Consider the following 10,342-nt stretch of genomic DNA (forward strand, 5'->3'; position numbering starts at 1 on the left):
GGGCGTGCCCGCCACGCTCTGCCGCCGCGCGCTCCGCGCGGGGACGAGGTGCAGGTGCGCCTCCCGCGCCCGCAATAACTACAGCGCCGCCATGGCCAACTGCCGATGCCCCGCACCGCCATGGCACACCGCAAGAGCGCGCAAGCCCACAGCCCCTCCCCGGCACCTCCTCCGCATACCGCAGCTCCACGGCGCCCACTCACGTCTCCACCTCGCTCCCCGCGCTGCCTCCCGCCCACCGTCGCCCGGCCTATGCGCAAGCGCGCCCGTAGTGCGTGGAACCACGCTCCTCAACCCCGCCAAGGCCGCGCCCACCGGGTCGCCCTGCTGCTGACACTCGCATGAAGCACCCGCGCCCCCTCCTCTCCCTCCTCACCGCACCGTGGCCGCTTCCACCGCCGCCACCGCACGCGCGAGCGCGCCATGCTGCCTTGCCAGCGTGGCCGCTTCCTTCGCCTGCCGCCGTGCGCACGAGAAGAGAGAGAGTTTGAGAGAGAGAGGATAGAGATGAGAGGAGTATTAAGGACGTTTTAATTGATCGGGCCTACATGTAACGGTGAAAAACGAACGGAACACCGACGGAATGGTTTGGAGAGCAAAGAAGTTCAGAACGATGACACTCATGTGTGGTCAATTTTTTTATGGCTTATGTGTAATCACAAATTTTTTTAATGGTATATTAAAAGCCTCCTAACATTTAGGTCTGGTAATGGAAATGGAGGATGTCCCTCGGTTCGAAAAAAAAACCGTAAAGGAGAAAGAGAAAGAACGCCGGAGCGGGAGGCTGACCCTGACGCCATCTCTCCTTCCTTCCTCCTCCCTGATTCAGATCTCTCGTCGGCCCCCGCTCCATTCCCACCCCAACTCCGTCTCCCACCGACCAGACCCTCTCGATCGCCGCCGGCCAATGGAGGCCATCCGGAAGCAGGCCTCAAAGCTCCGGGAGCAGGTCGCTCGGCAGCAGCAGGTGAGCGCGCCACGCCGCCCCTTTCTCAAGATCTACGCCATCCGTTCCTCCGCGACCCGGCCGCGGGCTCGCACCGTCCTCCCGCCCTCCCTCCCTCCCTCCCTTTGACGCGGCTCCTCCGAGATCCGGTTGTCGTTCTCTAGGTTGGTATTGATCACTGATGATGCCGCGCCGTGCTCGCGCCCGCCCGTGTCCTGTTTCGCAGGCGGTGATGAAGCAGTTCGGGGGTGGGTACGGCGCAGACGGCGTGTTCGCGGATGAGGCCGAGGCGCAACAGCACTCCAAGCTCGAGAAGCTCTACATCTCCACGCGCGCCGCCAAGGTAAATGGCGGATGATCCCCCTCGCCGCGGTCCTTGCTTGGTACTTACTCTGTCTAGGATCTGGATCTGCTTACATAATGTGTCGCCTTGTCGTTCCTCCCAGCACTTCCAAAGGGATATTGTTCGGGGCGTCGAGGGCTACATCGTCACGGGGTCGAAGCAAGTCGAGATCGGTAGACAGCTGAACTCCCGTGTCTTGAAAACATGAATTTGAATTTCGGAACTGTTAACGTAATGTGCTTTGTGTTGATAGGGAACAAGTTATGTGAGGATGGCAAGAAGTATGGCACTGAGAACACTTGTACCAGTGGAAGCACGCTGTCGAAGGCAGCATTAAGTTTTGCTAAGGCACGGTCCATGATGGAAAAGGAAAGGGGTAACGTGCTGAAAGCCCTCGGCACACAGGTGTTGCCCATTGTTGCATTTATATCCATAATGTACGAATGCACTGGATTATGGAATTTGAGCCATATATGTGTTCTGCGTTATGCTTGCCCTGGGAAATGACACAAGGCTCTGATGTATAGCATTTTTTGTTGGACTAATCATTACTTAACACAGAATAAAACACAAGCATTTCTGTTGGCTCATCTCTTTTTTGTATCTTGGTCATCTACTAATAGGATAGCAATGCTTATCTCTTTTTTGTTTCTTCGTCATCTAGTAATAGGATAGTAGTGTATGTTAGGGTGATTTGTACTAATTAAATAGCTTGCAAATTGCTCATGTTATATGTAAGTGTATCTAGAACTTGCAACAGATAAATACTTGAAGTGGATTGAAACTGCCAGTCAACAGTTAAATACTGAAGTGGATTGGAAGTGCCAGTTTGAGGATCCTTTCTTAATTTCTTGTTCTTATGTTTAAAATTTTACCATGAGTGCCATAATATCCTTTCATACTTTGTACATTTTTCTTAAAATCAAACCCGGACAAAACTTGATACAAGTAATGCAAACTGTCATCAGGTTGCAGAACCACTGAGGGCTATGGTTATGGGAGCTCCTTTGGAGGATGCTCGCCACCTCGCCCAAAGATACGACAGAATGCGTCAAGAAGCTGAAGCGCAGGTCATTTCAATATGTATTACACTATTGCACAAAAGTTTACCTTGTCTTTGTATCTTATGTTTCTGGTACCAAGCAGTATTTTACATGACTCTTACTGACTGAAATAGGCATGGTAATTAGGCATAATTAAAAAAAATTTAGTACACCATACATTTCTCATAGTAACTTATAAACCATTTAGAATCAAAGCATATAATTTTAGGATTTGACTAGTACCATCCCTGATGCATGACTGTGTCATTGCTTTTTATGTGGTACTTTGGGCACTACCCTATGCAATTCGAACTCAGGTCATGTCACATAAGCCATTAATAGAAGCTATTTCTATCCATCCAGACATATCATCATCACACTTTCTTTTCTTGTTTGGTGCACTTGTGCTAGAATTATTGCTCAGCCACCTGTGTTTCCCATTTTGTTTGCAAATCTTTTTAGTTATTTCTCTATAACTTGAAGTCACTTAGGCATACTATATAGTTCTTTTCTTTTGTTCCTGTAATAAATTGGGAAAGTTGGTTTTTTGAGTCCTGCAGGCTATTGAAGTTTCAAAACGCCAAATGAAACTAAGAGAAGCATCTGGAAATAGTGATATGGTTGCAAGGCTAGAAGCAGCTGAGTCAAAGCTGCAGGAGTTGAAATCAAATATGGGGGTTTTGGGCAAAGAAGCTGTTGCAGCAATGACTGCCGTTGAAGCCCAACAGCAAAGACTGACACTGCAGCGTCTTATTGCATTGGTACATATTTGTCTAGTTGGGTCATTTGGGCGACTTGACTATTTTTTTGTTCGTCTTGAAAATTGCCTATTGTGTTTAATGACACTTTTCGACTTAATTCAAGGTTGAATCAGAGAGAAACTACCACCAAAAGGTCCTACAAATTCTTGATCAACTTGAGAGAGAGGTACTGATGTTTTCGCATTGCATCCTTTCCATGTGTGTGCTAAAGAAACTCTACATCTTCAAGAAAAATCGAGTTGGTTCTTTATCCTGATTGAGCATTCTTATTTTTCTTCTAGATGGTATCTGAGCGCCAAAGAATTGAAGGAGCACCTCCTCCAGTGGTTGAGAGTTCCATGCCTCCGCCGCCTGCATATGAAGAGGTCAATGGTATATTCATGAGGAATACAGTTGCAGAATTGGTTGAGACTGTGGAGTATTTCTTGGCTGAGGTAATTTGTTTCATCACATTGCACAAGTTTGTAGCTGCCAGGCGCTAGCTCTTGATTTTTACCTGTAATAATCTACATATGTATTGTCATTTTTCTTTGGCAGGCAATCCAGTCATATCGAGCAGAGAGTGATACTGAGCTCAACCTTTCAGCTGGTGACTACATAGTGGTCCGAAAGGTAGTGCTTTCTCATACGGGACAGAACCTGCTCCTTACTCTTTAGCTTAGCCCAGGTGCACGGGCCATTTAGAAACTTACTAATTGCTCATGTTACATACCTGCTGCAGCCAGCTTCACAAAGATTGGTTGCTCATTTCATGAGTGCCTCAATCACATTGTACTCAAACTTGATTACTGAATTTTCATTATAAAACTTTCCTAATCAGGTGTCGAACAATGGATGGGCCGAAGGTGAATGCAGGGGGAAAGCTGGCTGGTTCCCCTACGACTACATCCAGAAACGAGAGCGTGTGCTTGCAAGTAAAGTCGCCCAAGGTTTCTAAGACTTTCGCTGAGCCATACATATCCTCGGGGTTGTACAATGTGTATTATGCTTGTTATCTTCAGAGAAGATCAGTAATTTTGCTGAAAGCTGTGCCTGTTAGATGGCTTGTTCCTGCCTGGCCGTCTGCATTGTTCAAATTCATGTGGCAGGAACTGAACATTAATGCTTATATTCATTCTTCAGTTATCCTGTCAATATATACCTATATATTTTTTTGTTTGAAGCATACAACAAAACTAGAAGTCAAGCACCAATTATTTATCATTCACATTGAAATCGTATTCTTTATGGCAGTGCCATTTCATCCTGTCACTATAAGCAGAAGTATGTTCAATTGGTCAAGCACTTGGTTGCCTTGAGATGGCCAAGATTTGTCGAGGCAATGAGCTACAAGCCTACAACGTAGACGAAATTTTACGAATTCTTGGTAGCAGTTCAAAATTCAAATGCAAGCTCACTCCAGTGTGAATCGGAATTTCTGTTTACTTGTACATTTTTAAGGCAGCTGTGTTTTGAATTGTAATCGGTTTAGAACCATATTGATCACTGACTGGTGGGCCGAGTATAATTTCTTATCCCCTTCTGCGTCTTGTTGCACTTGCAGCTTGCTATCCCCTGCCTCAGCGCTCCGCGGCATCGCGTTGACCAACCATGGCGGCGGCGGTAACCCTCCTCCGCCTTCCTCTCGCCCGTCTCTCCTACCACCCCCGCTCCGTACCTTCCTCTCATCTCCCGCCCCCTCGCCTCCGTATCCTCACCTCCCATCGCCTTTTCTCCCCCCTAGACCACGGCTCCGCCTCTGCCTCCGCTTCCACGGCCGTCGCCGAGGTTGTAGTGCCGGACGCAGAGGAGGAGTCGGTAGAGGAGGAATCTGCGGCCGAGGCTGAGGCTGAGGCTGAGGCGCCCAGGTCGTTCGTGCTCCCACGGCTGCCGCGGCCGAAGCTGAGCGTGAAGGAGCGGAAGGAACTGGCCTCGTACGCGCACGGCCTCGGCAAGAAGCTCAAATCGCAGCAGGTCGGCAAGAGCGGCGTCACACCCAACCTTGCCTCCGCCTTCAGTGACAACCTCGAATCCAACGAGCTCCTAAAGGTATGCCCCCATTTGCCCTCTCTGATCTCTCTCCCATTGCCAAATCCATGATGCATGTGGTTTTAATCCTACAAGGAAATTGCGTGTTGTTTCTGCTTCAGCAAATGCTGAACAAACCACATCCTGAAATATACATCGGGTAAAGAAAAGGAAGTGAGACCATTGTAAGACTTCTTAGTTCATTATTGCCACATGACAAAGGACTAGTCCAGTTCCAAGCATGGCTGTCGTATCGTATGGATAGGGTTCTGGCGCCACTGTGCTGCTGATCCAGCTAGAGCTGGCAAGTTGAAGTCGGCTGGGAGTTTGGTTGAAGAAGGAAGGTCTATGAAACTTAGGCGTGACTAGTTCGGGTTTTTGTTTATACACTTTGCCATTATGTAATGCAGAAGGCGCAAATTTAGAAGCTAAATTGGCAACGAAAAATAAAAAAATGGCAAAACTTTTATCCACATGAGTTGCAACAAGTATGAACTCTAACCCTGCAATTCTCAGGGGACTGCCAATCACCTTCCATTTAACTTTCCTTCTCTTTCCTGGCACTTGTTTTTCTTCCTCCTCGGCAATTTTGTTGACCAAGAAGCTGACTTGGAGGTCACTCTTGTGTATGAAACTGTGAGACTGATTGTTGCAGTAAGCATCAGTCCTTATTCCTTTATGTGTTCCTGTCAAAATCTCGTAGCCCTTCTCTTTTGTATAGCTTCATTAAGTTCTCGGTTTAGTTGGAATGAGAAGCAACTTAACCATATCATTAGGTCCCACTAAACTTGATAATATGAGTTGACGCTCATGACCAATGTACACTCATGAGTATGATGCTAGAAGATTCTATATTCATCAATATTAGATTAAGGAGTTGGTATTGTTAACCCTAATTTCTTAAATAGGGTAGTCCAATTATCCAATGTTGGGGCTTCTATTTTGCTTAAGTGGTAAGAATGGGCAATAAATTGAACATTGTGGGCCATGGATTGTTGTGATAATGTGATGGGCTAATTTGTGTTTGTCTACGGAGATTCCACCCAATTATCAATCTTTGTATCAACACCTTTCAAGAAGCAGGGTCCTCGTGAAGAAATATGATCTGTTACTTATATGTAGTTAGATAGACAAATCATAACGTTCAAGTTTGTCATGAAAATGAAGTAGGTATAATACAGTCTAATAAAAATACTGTATTCTGACTCGCCCAAGTGTGGAAAACGCATTTTTGGAATCGGGTAACTCTGTGCTTATTGGTGCCTGACAGTCTGACACTCATGATAAGTTGAAATTTGTTCTGTTCCAATTCACGTGAAAGAATACAATAAGACTACAAGATTCAATGTATCTTGGGCTCTTTATTGCTTTAGTTTACATTTCCTTCTGCACTCCATTCACAGCTGTTAGGTTTTTCTCACCAAGATTCCTATGCTATAACAGCTAAAAATTCATGGGAACTGCCCTGGGAAGCTACCTGATGTGATACTTCAACTTGAGGAGTCAACAGGATCCATCGCCGTTTACCAAATTGGTCGCTCTGTTATTCTGTATAGGCCTAGCACCAGCAAGATGAAAAAGAAACAACAAGTTGCTGAAAATGCTAGGAGATTTTCAAGTCCTGAAGAAGGAAATGCTAGGCGGTTTGTAAAATCTGAAGAATCATTTGAAGAATGCCCTAGAAACAGCTCAGGCAGATGATTTGTTGGATCTGGATCTACATTTAGGGGTCAACAGAAGAGAAGACCAATGGCATCCAAGGGGTCATCATATGGCCGAGGATAGCAGTGACATAAAACGCTATATTCTTGTTTTTCGTGTTATCTGGACTCCGGACCCTAAAGTGATCATGTAAAATTTTAGACAAACTAATTGGGATAATATGCTAGTGTTTAGTTCTAGTTTGACCAGTAAATTACGGTTTCAGGTCTCATCAACTGCACAATGAAAATAGACACAAGATACTTTGTGTGATTATTTTCTCTCATGCAAATCGAAGTCGGCAATGCCATTAAAAAAAAATCTGTTTTTTTTTTGATAAAAAAAATCTGTCACTACGTTCAATTTGGTGAGACTAAAACATGAAATAACCTAATTGATGCATACATCTGACCTACTCCAATAAGATTGGTGCAGCATCATATTTCTCTTCCTTCCATATTCTGGAAGGGGCCTTTCAAATCTTAGCACAGGAACACGGACGGCTTTCGATGTTGACATGTCCGTATACCTCTTCCATCTGGTCTTTCAAATCACAGCAGAGAACCATCCATTCGATTGTTCATGCTTTTTGCGACTTTGTTGAACAGTTGTGTTTGTTGATGTTGCACTGAGACTGACTGGTGCAGAGTCAGTGCTTAACATCCATATTGTCCTAAGAACACTACTAGAAATATGCAACTTTTTAGCTACGAAGTGAACTTTCCTAAGACAACTTAATCTTTTTAATGTCTTACTAAGCCGTTGAGTCGGTCAGCTCCAAAGCAGTCTAGACGGATGTGTGTGCACATGTGCATTTCTGTTTCTTGTAGACCGGACATACCATCGAAGAACAAATGATGTCATGAATCCACTCAAGATAGTCATAATAAAAACATTCAGATACTTGATTTCATCATCAGTTTGCTCTCTTTCTGATTGTTTGCCTTTTGGGTTTCCCCTCTTATTATCGATGTCTTACTGGTTACAACATATGTTGCTCCAATCAATGGTTGTTGGTGAGTATTCTGCTATCTTTGACTTCTATTCAGCTGTACTTGAATTACTGGTACCACGAGGTCAATTGCTACCTCCAAGTTTCAACATTATATATTTCCTCCAACATTTGTCTCTAGGTTCACATTGGTTGTTGAAATTTGAAAATTTCGTCCAAGTGTGTTTTTCGGACGGAAACCCTGCCCTGGCAGTCAGCAATCGATTTTATGGGACCTCGTTTCACATTCAACTTTTGCATCCAGGACTGGGCCGCCCTCTCTTTTCAACATCGCCTTCAGCGACTACTGATCAGTGTATTATAAGGTTCTGTATGAAGCAAATAGAAACCTGTCAGGACTCAGGACTAAAGATTCCTGTAGAAATAGTCACACCATTTCCAATAAAACCCTGGTGCACCAGACAGACCCTATGAACAACCGACAGTTCAGCAGTTTCCCTCTTTGCGGATCGATGCAATGTGGAGATGCCACAGGCAGGCCCTTCGCTCGATCTAGAGAAGATGAAACCCCACCTGTTGTTAAACCTTCCTATTCTCTGCAGAACAACAACTGCTTTACCTTTTCTTGAGAAAGAACCCATGACCAGACATGCTTTGCTGCGACACCCCGACACGTCTCCGGTGCTTTCTATACACCTGCAAGGCATAACATCACAGATTAAGGACAAAGAAGCAAATGACAGTGATGAACTGAACTGATGGTTGATGATGATGTCTGGTTTGGCCTTCCATTTTGCTACCGTGTGAAGCAATGCCTAATGAGTCCCTTTTTGTGCTGACACGCTTTTAAACATACCCAGCTGCTTCCAGATTTCACTCCAGTGCACCTTTCACATAGGTGGGCTGCCATCTTTTAAGCTCCAGGGTCACCATGATAGTTGGTAAATGAGGTGCTCGTATGGGTAGGGTTTATTACGTGCGTGTGTTCATAGGAGGTGAGTGTGCGTGCGTGTTGTGGGCGTATACGTTGTACCGTGTAATTCTAAAAAAAAGCTTGAAGAGCTACACACACAAAAACACACACGTGCCTCTACTCTAAGCGCCTGTTTGGAACGCAGGATTTCACATGACTGATGCAGGAATTTAATAGTAATCGGGTTAATTTCATGGAAGAACGTAGGAACGTGAAAATTTTACCGTATTCCAAATAGGAACTAAGAATCTAAGTGATCAGGTGGAAACTAATGTTTTCTGTTTAAGTTCCATATAGCAGAACAGAATGGCGTGGTTGCGCCTGTCCCTCTACGCGGACAATGCGGTTATATTCTAGACGCCAACTACACAAGATGTTAAAGCTGTATCAGAATCTTGGGAAAATATTGGATGTGTTAGGATTGCGCTATCAAATGCCAAGGGCTAGATCTTCAGGTGATCCTACGTGCAAATACAACTTGTTAGAATCCAAAAGTGAACGTTACAAGTACGTATACAAACATATAAGCTAATGAGGATTGTCGATATGTATACGTCTTGAGAATCGATATGAAGTCTTTGTATGTCACCGGGTCCCTATCTATTGAATCAAAGACCCATGCCATGCTTCTCCCGACATCGACGGATATACATATCTAGTGGTTGCTGCATGGATTTAATCGTAGAACTAGATAAGCTCTTTTGCATCGAATAAAATATATCGAACAAAGCTTTAAGTATAGAGTTGAACTTACTCGAAGTTGTATGGTAGCCATATAGTAGAGTGTTGTTGGAGATTTTTGAAAGCCAGGGCAATGTATGCCGCAGCCTTAAGAGACTCTTCCCTTAGTTTCGCCGTACGGATGCGCTCTTTCTCTCGAAGAGTCTTTGCAGCAGCTAGCTCTTTGGCATCCAGTGTCCACCGTTTAGGGTAATTAAAATTTGTTTGGGCTATAGCTTGAGGTCTAGATACCCGGCTTTCACACTTGGCATTTGTTTGACAATGTGCACTTGTATTCTACAAATCACGGCGTGGGTTAGTTACAACAAAATTCAAAGATTACATTCATATCATATCGGGGGGACAAGGACTTATAGGCACCACGTGCGAATTAAATTCATCTCCATTTCTTCCAAGTGAAGCATGTGTGCATGTCATTGAAGTCAAAGACAATTTTCCCGGCTGGGCTTCCAAATATGCCGGTGGGGAAGCATGCTTGTATGAGATCTATGCTCGTTGGAAGAACACGCAAGTACCAATCATAGAACATTCTCATTCCAAGTGGTAGGCGCTAGATGTCCCGGTTTAGTAGGAAGGGCTTGCCTCTTTCATATGTTTTCGGGCAATCCTTTGACCATTCGATGGCATCAACATTTGGATATTGCTTTGCAATTTGGTGGAGTTTGCTAGTGACGGCCTCCTCAGAACCCCATGATGGGACTTTTTTTAACTTGGTTCTCAGGCTTGAACTGGTCATGGGAAAACCACTTGGACACCGATGAGACGTCTTTGATCGGAACATAAACTGGCCTTATGGTGATTGGATGCTTCTTTCGAAGTTCCCATTCAGGCACGTCCTCATCTTCTTGTGCATCACCTTCTTCAAGAGGCACTCG

The 10,342-nt window shown here is 44.8% G+C and overlaps 2 protein-coding genes across 2 annotated transcripts; both read left to right on the forward strand.

Annotated features, from left to right (window-relative positions):
- The first annotated feature begins 719 nt into the window (after nt 1-719).
- Nucleotides 720-4,227, forward strand: LOC136535455 (SH3 domain-containing protein 2-like). Its single transcript, XM_066527744.1, has 10 exons — nt 720-967; nt 1,173-1,289; nt 1,393-1,462; nt 1,543-1,694; nt 2,258-2,359; nt 2,893-3,093; nt 3,197-3,259; nt 3,375-3,527; nt 3,631-3,705; nt 3,914-4,227. The coding sequence occupies exons 1-10, from the start codon at nt 908-910 to the stop codon at nt 4,028-4,030; spliced, it is 1,110 nt and encodes a 369-aa protein (XP_066383841.1). The 5' UTR covers nt 720-907; the 3' UTR covers nt 4,031-4,227.
- Nucleotides 4,228-4,443: 216 nt separating this feature from the next.
- Nucleotides 4,444-7,001, forward strand: LOC136535508 (uncharacterized). The gene is made up of 2 exons (XM_066527773.1): nt 4,444-5,121; nt 6,544-7,001. Exons 1-2 carry the CDS (start codon nt 4,684-4,686, stop codon nt 6,799-6,801), a joined length of 696 nt encoding a protein of 231 aa, XP_066383870.1. The 5' UTR covers nt 4,444-4,683; the 3' UTR covers nt 6,802-7,001.
- Nucleotides 7,002-10,342: the final 3,341 nt, after the last annotated feature.

This window comes from Miscanthus floridulus, chromosome 1 (assembly GCF_019320115.1).
Source record: "Miscanthus floridulus cultivar M001 chromosome 1, ASM1932011v1, whole genome shotgun sequence".
Taxonomy (NCBI): Eukaryota; Viridiplantae; Streptophyta; class Magnoliopsida; order Poales; family Poaceae; genus Miscanthus; species Miscanthus floridulus.

Bases quoted from the DNA above. Each gene is read 5' to 3' on its own strand.
- LOC136535455 (XM_066527744.1), top strand. From the start codon at position 908: ATGGAGGCCATCCGGAAGCAGGCCTCAAAGCTCCGGGAGCAGGTCGCT. The intron at 1,290-1,392 runs GTAAATGGCGGA...CGTTCCTCCCAG, and splicing joins TCTCCACGCGCGCCGCCAAG to CACTTCCAAAGGGATATTGT. The intron at 3,706-3,913 runs GTAGTGCTTTCT...TTTCCTAATCAG, and splicing joins ACTACATAGTGGTCCGAAAG to GTGTCGAACAATGGATGGGC.
- LOC136535508 (XM_066527773.1), top strand. From the start codon at position 4,684: ATGGCGGCGGCGGTAACCCTCCTCCGCCTTCCTCTCGCCCGTCTCTCC. The intron at 5,122-6,543 runs GTATGCCCCCAT...ATGCTATAACAG, and splicing joins AATCCAACGAGCTCCTAAAG to CTAAAAATTCATGGGAACTG.